This window comes from Trachurus trachurus, assembly GCF_905171665.1.
Source record: "Trachurus trachurus genome assembly, chromosome: 16".
NCBI classification, from domain to species: Eukaryota; Metazoa; Chordata; class Actinopteri; order Carangiformes; family Carangidae; genus Trachurus; species Trachurus trachurus.
In genome coordinates this window covers 16,577,312-16,595,013 of record NC_139902.1, presented here as the reverse complement: position 1 = coordinate 16,595,013, position 17,702 = coordinate 16,577,312, and the positions used below count along the sequence as shown (strand labels likewise).

The window sequence follows — 17,702 nt, the reverse complement described above, 5'->3', positions numbered from 1 at the left end:
CAAGAATCTAGAGCAACATCATGCTAAATCTAAGTAAAACCACACCAGCAGTAGGTTTAGTTTTTTTTTTTTTTTGTTATTTTTTATTTAGACTTTTATTCAGCACCTTAGACTCAATGTGTAGCATGCAATTTAGAACTGAAGTTACGAGGGAAGAGCTCATCATTTCCCAGATTGTACTGACTTTTGTCAAAAACAAGACACAGTAGATGTGTACAATAATATAGGGGAATGCTGTAAAATGATGTACATGTCATGACAATGTCTTTATGTTCTTTTTTTTGCTCCATGTGTAGAATAGTGTATTATAGACTAAAAAAGGCAGTATTATTCTAAATATAATTTAAACAAACCAAGCCATGCATGGTTTAAAAAGGTGTCACTTCTGCTTGATACAAAGGGAGGTTCACTTTGGTTCTCAGAGCTGTACGGTTTGTTTGCGTGCGTGTTATTAAACCTTTTTACTTCACGGACTGATCAAATTTACCAGCTACTCCTGTGAAATCCCTTAGAAGCCTTTGATTTCATTGCACTCAACGTTTTTCCTCTTTTTGTTTAACATTAGCCCACCACACACATTGCTGCCTGTGCCATAACATCACTGTGGAACTTGGACACGAGCGCTATACAACCAAGGCTTCTATTGCGTCTATGTGCCCACAGCAAAAACTATGTAACAACTACAATAAAATGGCTCATTAAAACATCTTTCGGCCGTTTCTATTAAGCTTATTTTGGTTCTGTTGTATTGGGTTAGAATTTAGTACATTTCACATTAAACACTTTTAGAGAAGGAAAAAACGAAAACCAGAAAAAGAAAACTTAAGCCTCTTTATTTTTAGTCCACACAACCCATGCTTCAAGTCACTTTATGATCAAGAGCATACAGAGGTCTATGACAAGCTTACCAATAGAGATCATCTGGTGTTCGCTCATGGCCGTCATACAGACCTCATTTGGTCTCTTGTTTAAAAATTCCTATGTCCACAGGTGTCATGGAGCTAAATGTGATTATGGTTTGCTTTTAATAAATTGCAGAGACATTACAACGAACAAGACAGCTACCTAAAAAGTGGGGGGAGTAGGAAATACAATTGAGCATCAAAAAAAGGGGGGAAAAAAACATAGCTGAAACAGTCTCAGCAAATCCAGTGCAACCCAAGACACGTTCTGCTTTATACTAGCTGAAAACTAAAAACAAGGGCACATCATAAGAATTAAATAATTTGTATCTCCTGATCATAATTCAAATTTATCAATAAACATTTTCCCTGAACAATTACTTTTGCACAGTACCTTTGAATTGTATAGATAAATTACAAAATGGAGTATTCCCTTTCCACCAGACATGATTTACTTTGTAAAACCCCTGAATGACTGACAGGCAGAAAGCTCTTTTGCATTTTACATTTTATATTGCTACATTTTCAACAAAAGATTAACAAAGGGATTTTCAGTTTTGCATATTTTCTTAGGTTTGTGGTTTGGTGTGCGTCTGCACCAACAACGTCAAATTATCTCTGAAATAGCACCAAAAGACAAACACCTGACAGTTTTAGAGGCCAGGTGTTTATTAAGTATGGTTTAGAAATAGTACATAGCAAGTATGCAGCGCAGTGTAATCGTTAACCACAAAGTGATAAGATTTATAAAATGGCAAAGGAGTAAACAACACTGCCTGCGTATTATCAGATACAAAGCTGATCCTCAATCAATGTGGACATGTCCAATCTGACAGTTTAAACCAATGACTTGTCATCTATCTGGGGGTCACTGTTGGGATTTTAGATTCTGTGAGTAAATTCAGGGCTGTTGCCACACAATTGCCGGTGACTGCATGGTACAATAATAGACTTTTAGATCTGGTCTGAATTAGAAATTATAAAAAGAAGACGACATCCTCAACGCATACTCATGATTTCAGGTTGCCTTGCTTTTAAAAAACAGGGTTTAGGGATCCGTTCAGCTGGAGAAACAACTGAAGCTTAATGTTTGAGGTGTCTAAAAAGCTTATATAAAAATGTGTACCCAAATTATATCTATTCCTGTGAGGGAAATATGTAAATGTTTACATTTTTAAAAAATACTTTTTAAAACCGTAGTTACTCATGAAGTTATTTCGACACATAGCACCAGCTTGTAGATCATGCCAAGCCTTGGGTTTGGTCTAAAGAGCAAATCTGTGCTGCACTAAAAAAAGTGTAACCCAGACAGCAGTGAGACAAACTGACAAATCTTCAAAGAACTTAAAGTGCCACTCCAGTCTCACTCCAGCTTCCCAGACTTCAGCTATCTGAACCTAACCACAGTACGCATTTCCTATCTAAGACAACTGATGGGGAGCTTCAAGCATTTCCATGAGGAAAGTGTCAATAGGTGTGTCACCAATCAGCTTGAAGAAGAAGAGATGCTCCAAGCACTTCAAGCCAATGGATCGCAGTGCTGGCAGTCGAAGAAGGAGCTTGGCAAACCTGCAGGGAAGAGAGAGGGTATTTATTTTAGTTTGAGAAGGTACACAGAGCTCAAGAGATGTTAAACTTTGACATTTCACACATCAAAACAATGCAGTTGAATGAAAAAATAAAACTATGCCATGTTTGTGGCAGCATTTAAGACATTTACCTTCCCTGCTGCTCTGGGTATTTCTGTTTGCAGTAGGCTTCCAGTGATGCATAGACCTTTTCTCTCAGGAGCTCCACCTCACTGGTGTTGGAGAGCCCTTTAGCATCTGCAGAAAAAAGAAGAAACACTTTTATTAGGGGAAAGACACTACTTTGTGAGAAAAAAAAATCTTTCTTATTATATATATTAGCCTCTTGCATTAGCATAATGCTCTGTCAAGCACCTGGGTTGAAGAGGACGATAGCTCGGAGGCAGCCCAGCTCTGTTTTGTCCATTTGCATATCTCTCATTTTATTGACGAGCTCAGTGAGAACCCTAAATAATGACACGTGATGAGAAGATTGTTTGAAAAAGGTTCAAGAGTGTAAAAACAAAGAACAGTAAAAAAAATGATATTCATTCTAGTTACCTAAAGACATTCTTATTAATATAAGACATGAATTACCTGTCAAATATGGCACCGACCTCTGCACTCTGCACACTTTCTCTGCATCAAATAATAACAGTTATTTAGCAGAAACTATGCATATTTAAAACATTAGACAGATTGCTTTTTTTTTTTTTTACATTTGACCATGCTGGATTTTTTTTTGTCTCCATCAATGTACCTGTCAAAAATGGCTCCAACTCCTGCACTGTGTGCACTGTCGCGCTGCAGCTCAGAGGCCAGGAGAACTCCGTCCTTCAAGCCGATGGAGCGATGGGAGAACGACGCAATGAGGAGCTCATTCCACCCTGACAAATGAAATACAATACAACACCTGTGAGGGATATGCATGATAGCATTTCAACTCAAGCATTTCTGTTGTTCCTAAGGTGAAACTGCCGTTTCAATGAAAAGCTGTTTTAAAAGAAAACTTTTTCCTGCCTCAGGTTGAAACCAGTTGTACAACTGTGCTGCTGACACATCTGACTGCAGTCCTAATGTTGAAATCTTCCTAACAGCTTCCTTTTAGATTCATTTCCATTTTGTGCTGGCCCAATCTGTCAGTGCAACACATTTCAACTAATTAAAATCCTTGTTGTCAGTTGTCCCTTTGGACAGAAAAAGAAACCCTTGGGACATCACCAAACACACAAGAACAGGAACCTAGCAACAGTGACTATAACAATGTCCTACCATTGGATGCCTCTGCCTGTGTCAGACTGAGTTGCTTTAGATTATTACTGTGTGGCTGCTGTCGTCTCAGTGTCTAAACTCACAATCTGTATCCCACCCACTTTTTGTGGCTGATTTGCTGACAAATCTTTTTCATAAACATTTTTTGTGTTCAAGCTGTCAAATCTCACCATTTTGGGTGCAAATAAACACACATACAGTTTTAGACTGATAGCATGAAAACAGACCATTTCAGGAAATACTCTGGGACTTCTTGTTCTTTCAAAAGTCCTTTGCATAAACACAACATTAATGATTTTCCACTTTTAAACTTGCTGACACCTAATCTAGCTCTGACAGCTGTGTTTATTGTAGCATTGGGCAACACGGCCAACAATTTATTTTTTTTTAAGTTAAGAATGATGCTTGATTTGAATTTTTATTTTCTGTCTGTTTAAAAATGGCTAATTTTATTAAAACCATGTGACATTTATGTGCAATATTAAAGGGATAGTTCAACATTTTGGCAAATTGGCCCATTGCCATAATTGCTATAGTCATAGCAGTAGGTTCGTTACCTTTAATTGTAGGTGTAAGCTATTTTTAGTACAGCGGAGCGCAGCAGCAGGCTGCTCAGAGCTACGCTATGGAGGCTAAGGGAATTTCTTGGTTTCCCTCATCAAACTCATCAAATACAAAATCCCAAAACTCCACAGCGCTTTTGTAGACAAGTTGTGAGCTGCACAACCACCACGCTATGAGATAATGACGGAACGATACGAAACGGAGCCGTTTTCGAGGTAAATTCATACAAAACCGCTGATGCGCGTTGCGTTCAGGGACAGTTTTTCAGCAAGCAGTCTCCGTATTTACCCTGTATTTACCTCCAAAACGGCTCCGTTTCGTATCGTTCCGTCATTATCTCATAGCGTGATGGTTGTGCAGCTCACAACTTGTCTACAAAAGCGCTGTGGAGTTTTGGGATGTTGAATTTGATGAGTTTAATGAGGGAAACCAAGAAATTCCATTAGCCTCCATAGCGTAGCTCTGAGCAGCCAGCTGCTGCGCTCCGCCGTACTGAAAATAGCTTACACCTACAATTAAAGGTAATGAACCTACTGCTATGACTATAGCGATTATGGCAATGGGCCAATTTGCCAAAATGTTGAACTATCCCTTTAACAAACGGGGACAAAAATAATAGCCAGTCCTGTGAAGAAGCGTTAAGTCGCTGCTTTTTTTTTATAACTGTGGCTGCTTTTTGGACAAATCACTATTGGGACCAATGTGTATGCAGAGTCATTTAGTTTGGGTGGTTTCAACCATGTCTGATAAAGCAAAGCATGTCCATATGACTAACATAGGTACCTTTCTTTGGAATCATTTCATCAACTTCAGTGGGCATAACTCAATCTTGTTGCTCAATGGTAAAGGAAATGACAGCGTATGCTAATGTTGTGGCTACAGAGTTGCTGCTGCTGCTGGTATCCGACAGCAGAGGAATCACTATTCTCAATTCAGGCATTTTTTTGGTTCAAAAACTGGAATCAGTTCATTGCGTTTACTAAGTTTAGTTTTTGTATGCTGTTTTTGATCATTCATGACTACAGTTTCTCAATCGTACCTGCGCGCAGAAGAATGACCTGGTCATCAAGGGGCAGTTCTGAGAAATGCGGGATTCTCTTTGCCCACTCCACCAAGGCAAACAGCTGTTTGTCTGCAGTCTGACAGATGTTGGTAACTGCATCATGGGGCTGGAACCAAACAACACAACAGTGATGACTTTTAGACATCTAAATCAAACACTTTTGAGTGATTACAACTTAAAAGCACATGTTTAAAATATCTCAGAAAATAGAACCCCAACTTGTTGCACCTCTATGAAAAAAATCTGACACAGTTACTTATGAAAATCTGTTCAATGCCTTGTTCCGGCCACTCACAGAGTTGCCTGCAGAGCCTCCATCAGAATGAAGCTCAGTCTTTAGCTCCACTGCCGTCTCTGCCTCCAAGATCTTCTCCACAGGCATCTCCTCGTTCACTCCTACACTGAACTCCAGCTCTCCTTCACGCTCTCGGTTCCTCTGGCGCTCCTCCTGGACCGCTGCGTCAGACAAAAACATATGGAAACAGCAGAGGTGGGAGAAAAGGAATGAGAAGGTGGCTAATACTGAAGAATGACAAGATGCCTGCATTGAGAAAGTCCAGTTTCCACTTTAGTGCTGAGGAGTCTAGTATGTGAAGTTCATTCAACTATAAGCGGCAGTGAAAAATTGGGTCTATATTGTACTACAACAATTGAAAAGGAGACTGATCTTGGACTGATCTACCCATCTCACTGGCAGATCGGACACAATACAGTGGGTTAATGGCTTACTTTAATAAATTATAAAATTATCATAAGTCAGTATGCCGAAGCTATCCATGCTCATTCACATTTCTGGGTACACTACTCACCCAAAAAACCCCTAGTGAACAAATCTTTCATGCCTAACACATTAGGTCTAATTCTCTCATAACATTAAAATACTGCATTTTTAACATTATAATGCCATACTCATCCATCCCTCATCTTTTCCATCTTCTTTTATCCACTTTATATGTTTGACCACTATTGAAAGATGGAGAAAGGGTAGAATAGGAGAAAATGAAGGGAAGAGATGGAAAGGGGTTAGTTATATAAACCAGCCCCGATATACCATACTCTACCCTTAAACACATCTAATCAAGCACCCACCCTCGCCTATACCAGAATACTGAACTAATCAATCAATTATCTAATCAACTAATTGGGCCTCCTTTGGCATAACTAATTCTTCTAAGAATTCTCATCAACTGCCAATATTCAATTCACTCAGATTTGTCTTTGTGTATGCATGTGAGACAACGGTCAACAAAACATGTATCCAAACTGTCAATTGCCAAACAAGTCCTCAGTATGAACAGCTAATATATCCCCCGTTTGTTCCATACCTTCCCTCTTCATGCCCATGGCCAGACACTTCTGATAGCGGCAGTACTGGCAGCGATTGCGCTGGCGTTTGTCAACCAAGCACTCTTTGTTATCCCTGCAGGTGTAGCTCAGATCTTTGCGCACAGTTCGTTTGAAGAAACCTTTGCAACCCTCACAGCTGTACACTCCATAGTGTTTGCCTGTAAAGTGCAGAAATTATAAATAAAGGGCAAAGGTTAGAGGCCAATGGGAAGACCAAGTAAAACCAATCCAAGTGAAGGCAATACTCGGTCAAACATTTTTAACAATGCCTGAAATTTTGTTGCAGCATTTAGGAAACAATCAAAATCATCAGACAGTGAGAGACAATCTATCCACACTAAAATAAACACAGAAAAAAAGTATTCTCCAGCTGATGTTTCACTTGTGCCAACCTTGCTCTTAGTGCGCTCACTCACCAGAAGAGCGGTCTCCACAGATGACACACAGACGTTTCTGAGACAACATGATTCCAGGGCTGTGAGCTGGCATGGGCCTCAGGCCAAACGGAGGCTTGACATCCTCTGAGCTGCTGATCGAGTGCATCCCTGATATGGGTGCTGAGGAGGAGATCTGGAAAAAACCGTGCAACAGCATTGGTTGATCGTATGCGGCGGTGACAACACTCACTTGTAAATTAGCTTAATTCACCTCATCACCATCTTTACAGACACTAGTGGATAAAAAAAAGAGTTGATAGTCCTGTGTGCATACAATAGCTTCTGGTAACAAATATCTAAAAGTGTTATGAAGTCAAACATGCATTGCCGTGGACACTCAAGTCAACATACCCTCTGCCCCATGTAAACAAATGTCAACGCATTACATTTAATTTACCTGACTGTTGCTGATGGGTCCAAATCCCAAAGAGGGTGACACCACTGGGGAGTTAAGCGAGGGGCTGATAACTGAGAAAGGAGAACCCAAGATGTTTGTGGGGCTGTTGGAGGCTGAACTGTTGGGCTGCTGTGAGGACATGGCTAGTAAGCAACCCACTGGAGAGGATGGTGTCCCGTCTGAAGGATATTTATCTGAAGGTGACATATAACATAATCATTAGTCTGACTATACATGTAACTATAACTGGCTGCACTTGTGCACTGCAAGTCAGACTGAAAGTATACCAACTGGATTGTTACGTGCTTTATAGTTATTATTCAGCCAAAGCTGCAAAAGAAAAACTCCCTCATTCAAGTCATTCAAATGAGAGGCATCGCCACTCTAGACAGTTTTATTCAATGATGGATTAAATTTGCACACTGGACTGCTGGTCATAAAACAAAGACAAAGCACAAGCTACCAATTTGTGCTTTTCAGAAACCCCGGTGAAATTGTTGCACTCTTTTCATTTCCAGACTAATCAATCCACCCGGACAATAATCGTTAGTTACAGATGTAGCTGCAGGACACAGTGACTGCGACTTTCAAACAGCTCCACCAAATAAAGCAAAAAACCCTATATAAACCTGGACTGTACAGTTACAGAAACAGTGAGATTAGCTGTATCGATGTGACTGAAACGACACCATTTATAAGCTGCTATACTGAAGCCCCAAATTGTTTAACAACGTTAGCCCCCAAACAGATTATTAGCTCACATTAAACGGAAAATACACCATGTCCGGTGTGTTTTGAGGGAGAATCGATGTTCAAAACTCAGCACACCACGAAGTGCAGTATTATTTTTCTTGCATTAGTCTTTGTTTGATCACGTTAAGTGACTCCTGATGGAGTCGCAATAACGTTAACGTTACACGTTTGCTAAATGTTGCTAGCGATACGCAGTAATGCTGACATTCACGTTATCCCGTCGTCTCGCTGTTAAATCAGTGTTAACCGCAAACAGGGGTGTCAACATCCGCATACATTTCCAACAATTGGCATTGATAATGTATATATATATATTTAGCAATATCACATGAATTATGCCCTATGTTTGATTTTACCGTTAGCTAGCCTGCTAGCTTGCCACAACCCTGGACAGGAAGCATTAGCATTAGCATTAGCTACATGTCCTACGTCTGACTGTTAACGCATCTGTGGCGCTTTGTTAAAAAAATACAACATCAAAACAAAAATACACAAACCCTGGGCGTCTTGCAAAAACGCGGAGCTTAACAACGCGAATGTGAAAGTGCGAACCACTTGCAGTGAATTCACACAGCCAGCGATGTTATTTTATTGGTAACTACGATTAGCTGGTTAGCTGCAGTCGCGGCTAACGTAGCTAAATGTTGCTAACGTTAGCCTAGTGCACGACTCAGGGTGATTTACTCTGGAGAGGCAGTTATTGACCAAAAATAAACCGATAGACGTCTGGAGGTGGGTAGTACTTACCAGACACACCTTCGACGCATTGTTGAAAGCGAGTTCAGTGTACTAATACTAATCAGACAAGCGCCAGACGACAGGCCGACACTCAGGTCCAGTTTACTTCAACTTGACGCTGCTGTTGTTGTTTACAGGCCATGGTGGCTCGGTGCCAGCATCCCTGGAGCCAAAATGTCTCATGGGACCACCCATAACAGCGCTGTCATATGACACTCCTGCAGTAAATGTTCAGCATGATGTATTATTTAATAAAGCCAATTTTGTGTTCTCATTATATTATTATTTCCAAAGATTAGAGCAGGACTTGGACATGTTACAGTTTTTAACTTGTTACAATTTGAGCATCACACATTCCTGAGAGGCTGAGAGTTAATGACCTTCTAACAAAGCCTTCACACACATTCACATCATCAGCTGTTCAATACCCTGAGCACTGTCAAAACTAGGAATTTCTGGTGCATTCAAAGAGGAAGTAATGGAAAATGACTCATGCATTTGCAAAATACTCAAGGTAAACAACCAGGCAAACAAATGTATGTGGTTATGATGTGGAATGGTTTGGGTTAGGATTAGTAGGCTATTATTTTATAATAGGCCTACTATTATTTTATAATTATATAAATGTAATATTATATATTATATTATATATAATAAACATAATATCTTTTTTTATATATATTATATAATAAATACAATATTATATATTATATATACATATTATATTATATTATAATTATAATTATATATATTATGATAAAATATCATGAAATCATGTCATATCATATATCATGAATTCAACCAGAAATGGGGTGTGGTTTTTGGGTGGCCTGCTATGTTACATGTGAACATTTTTTGGACAGCCACACCTACAAAAAGCTCGGAAATGTTCGTTGCCTATGACAGGAGTGGCACACACTGTATTGCACAACGTGTTCTTGCTCCAGTTGTTCAGTAATATTTTCCACTATCTAAAATATTCAGCACACTGTTCTGTTTTTAAGACCATCCTTAAGCTCCCGTTAGAGTGGAGACTGAGTCGCACTTCTGCAGGAGTCACAATTAGTTGCAACACTTCCTAACCCTCATGCACAGAAGTGACATGCAATTTCTTTCAAGCTGCTTTTATTCCTTTCCTTTCACATGCTTAAATTGCTATAAGTAGGCTACTAGGCCAGTTAGGGAAAACATCAAAAATGTCAATGGCTGTGTTAACTCCCACAAGAGATGTAGTAACCACCACATCTTCTGATTGTCCTTTTCAGATTTTTTTTAAGCTATTGAGATGCTAAAATATTTGTTATGGTATTTCTGAATTTATCTAATCTTATTTATCACAGGGAAATGAGGAGGTTGTTTATATTTGTCACAGTGTGTCAAACCAAGACATGCTTGTCTTTATTGTTTGATGATGACAATACTGTGGATTTCATCATTCATTTGTCAGCAGACTTAGGCTATATGTTCACTTGTGACTCTTGTATTTCATTGCGGGTGTGGTTATTTCATATCATCTCATCTCAACAAACCGGATGGCCATGCATGTAGCCTACAGTGTGCGTGAGACAGAGGCAAACTTGAAAGACTACTTTGTGTACGGTATCCAGAAGAGGTGTTTCTTAACTAGCTGGGTGACATTTTTACTGCAAACACTGTGCTGGTCATAGCTGCTCTAGCACCATCGGACAAACACCTGCCTTACGTATCATTATATTTACTTGTTGGTTTCCTTGAATCATGAATGAAAATAGATTATCCATCATGAAGAACAGGATTTGGATTCTTCATCTGATTTTTATCTCAGGTTTGTACTTATGATTTCTTAGTTGGGTACTGGTAGATGTCGACACAAGGCTTTCAAGCAGTGGAGAAATGTGACTCTTTAAAATGTATAATGCTAATGTCCCATAAAAGTTAGAGATTATCAGTATAACATGTGAATGTGATTGCCACTGCTTGTTATTAGAGCTGTTAAACTGACTACTTGTAGCCTACTTCCACAGGATTTTGCTCCTTCACAATGGGATCTCCAGATTTCCACCTGATTGACACTTCAAAGTCTTATGAAGAAGCAAAGCAGTATTGCAGAGACATGTACACTGATTTAGCAACAATTCACAGCTTAACAGATATGAATAATTTAATCACTTTAGTTTCGACCACTGACACTGCCAGAGCTTGGATAGGGCTGGAAATTGGAGAAACATGGTTGTGGCACTGGTCTTGGCCTGATCAAAAACTAGATTTTTTGAACTGGAGGGCAGGAGAACCACAGGAGAAGAATGAGGACGCATGTGCAGCAATGGATGAACATGGCAAGTGGTTTGAAAGTGGCTGTGAAATCAAAAGACCTTTTGTTTGTCATGGTAAGTAAAATTACAATAATACACTGAGTTTTTTGTTTTTTTTACACTAAGTTATTTCATCTTGTACAGAACCTCAGTATTTGTATGTGATTAAAATATGAAACTATTGCACTTTTCAGGCGGTGATGAAAGTGGTCATGTTTTTGTTGATGACACCAAATCGTGGAGGAACGCTCAGAACCACTGCAGGAATTTATCGTCTGATTTGGTTAGCATACGCTCAGCAAAAGAGAATGAGGCAGTGCATAATGTGTCTCTGTCACAAAATGTGTGGATCGGCCTCTTCAAAGATAGTTGGAAGTGGTCGGATGGGAGCAATTCATCATTCCGTTACTGGAAACCGAGTCAGCCAAACAACCAAACAGATCAGAACTGTGTCGTAGCTGTATTCAGAGATGGAGGGCTGTGGAATGACTTGAGATGTGGTCCCAAACGGAAATTTGTTTGTCATGGGGGTAAGTTGATTTTCTTAACTTGGAGTGATCTTAGAATTATCATTATTATTATTACCTTATTATTTATCCTCCACTATGTAACTTAATTAATTGATTAACTCTTGCAGCAATGAAGACAACTTCAACAACCCCCATAACTACTACAGAGAGCTTTACAACAGATCAACTGCCAACAAATATGACAACTCTAACAACTACTCTCACTGTAAGTACCTCTTAACAATCAAACGCTACTAACATTACGTAAAAGATGACAACATCAATTACCACAAATGTTGCATACGGTATCGCAAGCATTGAGCTCAGAAATGCAACTGAAGATATGTCGACTGTAACTACACAGATGCCTCCAGAAACTACGATGCAAGCAACCACAGATGGTATGCAGAACACAACGCAGCTTTCAACTCTAACATCCCCAGGTATGTTTACAATTGTCACGTGCCTATACAAAAATGTTGATTATGCATTATAGAATTACATTATGTTTCTCTTTTTGTTGTTTTTCACAAGGAAATCTGATTCTAGTCCACCGAAACATGACATGGATTGATGCTATGAGTTACTGCAGGGAGCACCATGTTGACCTTGTCCATATTACTTCCAAAGACATTCAAGAGAAAGTGGCAGAAATAGCAAGGAATGCCACTTCATCCCATGTTTGGCTAGGCCTACACTACACCTGTAAATTTAACTTTTGGTTTTGGACAGAGTCGCCGATTGGCTGTTACCAAAACTGGGCCCCAGGACAAGGCCCTGAAGAGAAATATGACTGTGGTGCCTCTGGTGCTATTGAGGCCACTGGGAGGCAGCAGTGGGTAGGTTTGCCAGAGACTGAGAGGCTGAATTTCATCTGCTCTGCATGCACTGGGTGAATGTTGAGGGCCAGTTAAGCTGCAGGTGATAAAGATGCTGCAGTTTTGATCATGCTGTGTGGAAATAATAACACATTGGTGCTGGCTGTACTTTTGCAGTTATTGAGTTAACATTCAGAGGCATGTTTCTGACAATTGTAACATCAAACCAACAAACCTAGACAAAATGGTAATTTCATACTTATACACTTGTTGAAATACAGCTGCTCTCCCTATTGTTGCGATTGAATTTCATTAAATATGAGAACCTCATGTGGTGTGTAGGCGTGCACATTCACAGTCATGGGCAGCAAGAGTAATGTGAGAACACTGATCTGCTTTATGCCTTTCACCCAGGGGTTACTATTTGCATGTTGACCCCCTGGGTTGGGCCCCAAGATTGTCTTTTTTAGACCACCAGAGTATGGCCCCGATCCAGGCTGCCTGCTGCCCTCACTGACCTGACCTTCACTAGTAGCCACATGGAAGGCAGAGCTCAGACTCACCTTCCTGTCTGTACCCTTGAGATACATGTAACTAATCTATAACCATGGGAAACAGCAAAGACACACTTTCAGTGGAAAAAAACTGTATTTCATTTATCTAATTCTGTATGCCATGAATGCAAATATGTATGCAGACTTTTCACGGTTACTGTGAAATTATACTTGTTTACTATTCATTACATAGTTAAAAAAAAAAAAAAGCCCTTCCTTTACTTAGTGGTAACAGTAATGATGAGATTAGATACAGTACATGTTTGAATGAGCATCTATTGTCAGGTATAGCACATCTTAAACTCTATGTTCTTTGAGGTGGAAACAGAACGCTGTGAGAAGAGTGATACAACACCCAAAATACACTGTCCTTAGCAATGTTATACATTATTATAACTGCTGTCAGTTAAAGATATTTCAATACAAATGGGGATGAGATGCATATGTGATGCAGTGTCCTTGAAGTACAAACTGAAAATAAACTGTTGTGTCTAAATTCCACCATGTACTGATATTCCTGTTTGAAAAAGTATTGTGATGTTTTTCAACACTTTCAATATTATCCAGGTTCATGGATACAACTTGTATCAGTTTTATCTATATTTTATTTTGTTTGGATCTTTGCATTAAATAATCCTATATAACAATTGAATACTGGTGTGTATAGTGTGTAATTCAGTTCTGCATTCTGATAACTGCTTTTGCATCCACAATGAGAGCCTTGTCACTTGTCAATTACCACGGACCATTACACATGAGTGTGTCATAGCTTAGTTTCTCCTTGAATAGGCATTGGTCAGTGAGCCTCCCATCAGTTCAATGTTAATGTCCCATTGGGTCCAGTCAGTCGATCCGTGGACCACCCCCCCACCTCCTTTTCTCACCCTCATCTCCTCTTGTGTGCTGTCCAGCTGGCTCTGACCTTTGACCTATTCACCCTCACTCCTGACCTCTGGGGACATTCCCACGCCACACCCTTTTGTGTACACCTCTCCATGGTTCCCCAGTGGTCACTCCATCTGCATATGTAGAGATTATGGTGATAAACATAATTCACTTTCACTTGGATCAGTGTTATGAGGCCTAATTTGGCCTAATCCCAACTGAAGTGTGAGATGTGGCAAAATAGATACCAATATATCAATTTAAGGTGTGTGAACAATTTTCACCAAATACAAAATGAAAACACTCACATTACTGTAAGCTATATTTTGGTCTGTCATAGGATATTTATCTCTCTATATACCATACGGAATATTGTGCTAGATCAAAAAGATGAACTAAATGGTTCAATTTAAGAGTGCAAACATGCACCCAAAATGAATCCATGATTACAGCCAGCAAACAAAGTTTTGGGGATTTAAAGTTGAACATTTAAAATCAAGTGCAAAAATTATTAGTTTTCAACTTCCCATCTCTCAACCTGTCATGCACACTTCTGTCTCTCCCCTCTCCCCTTTATTTCTCTGAGACTGCACCCCTGAGTAGACCCCTCCCTTCTTTTCCTTCTGCCACTTTCACAGCTAATTGTAGAAAAAGAGATTTTCTCTATTGAGGGTGAGTCTCTTAGGTAACCCCATTCCTGCATGAAATGAGATGGATAGAGGGAAAGACACAGAGAAGGGGACATGGACAGGCAGAATGAACAAGCAGTGGTTGAGGACGGATGCAGAGGAGCGTGGACTTTGCCATTTTTGACAAAACTTAGGATGAAAGAATAAGAGTTTAATATTTCATATTCGTAGTGACATACAATTAATCACTGCTTCTCTGGGACTATTATCGCTCTATTACTGATGGCGCACTATAGGTAAATATCAATATATTTCACTTTTTCACTTACTAGGACAAGTTAATTTGTGAAGGCACTTGTCAATACCTGAGAATTATAGGGAATCAATACAAAAATATATCTGCATTTCTTAAAAAAGCATTTAGTGGAACAAAACCTTTTTTTTTAAACAGTTACTTTTTAAGTGTGTAGTCTGATTTATTTGGACAGTTCATTGATTCTTCCCAGAACAAGGATTAACTGCTTGAACTGCTTGAAAAGCTTAAAAAAATTCAATACATTTTATGATTGATATGTTTTGCATGTTTTTTTAATTAATGTTTTATCAAACCATCCATCCACCACAGGGTTGACTTCCATGACTAAGAGATGCTGATGTTGATGACAGGGAGCCTGGTGCTGATTGTCCAAACGCAATTCTTGTATTACTTCTCCATACTTAGGAGTTGTGGATGGACATCATGCCCCCGGCTCTCATTCCCTTCCTCTTGCACCTGACTGATATGGTATGATGATGAGCATTGGAAGTAAATGAATATCATGTGACTGTGTGCCAAGAAGGAATAACATTTTCATGTTTTGAAAGTTTGACTCTGCAGGGCCGAAACTGGGTTAGGAAGATCTTTATAGAATTTTATACAATTGATAATTTGTGATTTATCAACTTTTGTTACTTTAGATCTAAAAGGTTGATTTAGATTTTAGTTGGGGTTTCCAAATCAAAAGCTGTCTCATAATTCAAACTGAGTTTTTATGCCCTTTTCTGGGAATTTTCAATTCCCTGAATACTCCCTGGTGGGGATACCTACTTTCTCTGCATCGGCCTTCCCTGAACATGAAGTTCCAAAAGGCTCAAATTATTTCTTTTTGTTTAGTTGCATGGATATCCTATTAAATTTTAGTAACTCGCTAACTGACAATGTGGATGAGTTAGTTTGCTGGACAGCTGAATGTGAACTGAAATGGTGGCTGACAAAGATGTTTCTCCGTTGTGCCAAATGCCAAACCATGACTTAACACATCTTATTTATAACTGAGTCAAGGGTGATTACAACTTGCTGCAAACACGTCAGTTATTTGATCTTACAGACATATGTAATTCTATCAGAAATGATGGAGTTATGTATATTACAGTATTCAACATTTGATAAAAAGCCATTTGGGGAATTCAATTCATTAATGTTTATGTTTAAATTTACACAAAGACTATAAGTATTATTTACTGCTCTGTTGGTTGTAAAAACAAAAAACAAACAAACTTGAATATCATATCCTGTTAAAGTACACTTAGTTGGAACACAGACCTGACTGTATCTTTCACCAAAATGTTCATTTGGGGGCAGATAAATAAATAAATAAATAAAACTTCTGAAATTGTCTCTGAGTCTGTCATTTATTACACTGCTTCATTTTTCCAGATCATGGCAGAGTTTCACATTCCATTAAAGCAGATATCAGCTTCACGGCCGTTTCGGCTAATGCTGCGTTCAAGGCAGGCTTTTGAAACCGTAAGTTACAGCTTCAAGTCACAACTACGACTTGGTAGCGTTCCAGGTAACCCGTAGCTCGTGTTTTTACCATCCTGTTGTCTGTGAAAGTTCCCTATAACGGCCACTCGTAACTTCCGACCCGTGAACTCGTACCAGATCGAACTGGTATGACTTCACAGGAAGGAAAAACACAAAGTACGAGTTTCTTTGAACGCACCATGAGTTAGCAGCCCCCGCCCTTGTCAGGCATCAATTGGTCCTCGTGCTACGTCACCACATTCACGCGCATCCCTTGGCTGCACACACAGCCCTTCATGCCGTTCTCTCTCCTCATTGGATAACACTTGTATCCCACAAGGAAAATTTTCTCCTCGGGTTACAGCAGAGCAGAGTGACAGAGAGACTCGTGTTTAGGCTGAAATACTTCATGAAAGTGATTGCTGACGGAAAATAGGACTATTTAGGACTTATATTAACAAAAACATTCCACTGATATCTGCTTTAAGCATACCAAAGGTTCTTCATATCTATTAGACAACAATTCCTGAACCACTTAGAGAGTAAACAGTGCTCACTCCAACCCATACCCAAAGAACTAAACCTCTATTTCTCGTAAATCACATGATTTCAGACAGGGGCGGATTGGCCATAGGGAGTACGGGGAGTTTTCCCGGTGGGCCGGTCACTATGGGCCGATAGGCGGCCGTTTTTTATTTATTTATTTTTAAAACTTTTTTTTCCGCCATGCCTCCCTTGCCTATTGTAACTCTCCCGGCCCAGGGAGAGAGACATGCATCGGCTCGGCCCACAGTGCTCAGCTGCTAGTCTGGGGCCGTTGACTCGCTGTTTTGGTAGGAAACGGATCCAGGGCGAGAGAGACAGACCTTTCCTTCAAAATAAAAGCACCAAGCTAATAAAATGCTGTAAAACTCTTTAATTTAAGGAACATAGTTTACAAGTCCCCGAGCCATTAATTTAACATTTTGCTTTTATTGTATTACAAGTTAATGTTTATTTTATAAGTTTTATGTTGGTGAACACTTTTATTTTGGTGAATTTGGTGATTTCGGTATCCGCTACAGACAGGAACCAGAATGCAGACGAAATCGGAGGTAACGGACACCGCTCTTCGCTTGTCTGAAGAGCCTGGTGCAGAGCGATATCGCTCTGGCCTGGTGATGCGAGGCTAGGCTACTCAGCTGCAGAC

The 17,702-nt window shown here is 39.6% G+C and overlaps 1 protein-coding gene across 2 annotated transcripts; it reads right to left on the bottom strand.

Moving 5' to 3' along the window:
* Positions 1-1,553: 1,553 nt before the first annotated feature.
* LOC310998868 (retinoic acid receptor RXR-beta-A-like) lies at positions 1,554-9,242 on the bottom strand. 2 transcript variants are annotated; one of them, XM_083989091.1, is made up of 12 exons: positions 9,051-9,242; positions 7,551-7,744; positions 7,133-7,286; positions 6,695-6,874; positions 6,279-6,332; positions 5,665-5,825; positions 5,346-5,475; positions 3,231-3,357; positions 3,068-3,109; positions 2,846-2,937; positions 2,623-2,728; positions 1,554-2,471 (listed from the first exon to the last, which is right to left on the bottom strand). In XM_083989091.1, exons 2-12 carry the CDS (start codon positions 7,689-7,691, stop codon positions 2,324-2,326), a joined length of 1,335 nt encoding a protein of 444 aa, XP_083845217.1. In that variant the 5' UTR covers positions 7,692-7,744; positions 9,051-9,242; the 3' UTR covers positions 1,554-2,323. The 2 variants fall into 2 exon arrangements, with proteins under 2 accessions (XP_083845217.1, XP_083845218.1); XM_083989092.1 differs by lacking the exon at positions 6,279-6,332.
* Positions 9,243-17,702: the final 8,460 nt, after the last annotated feature.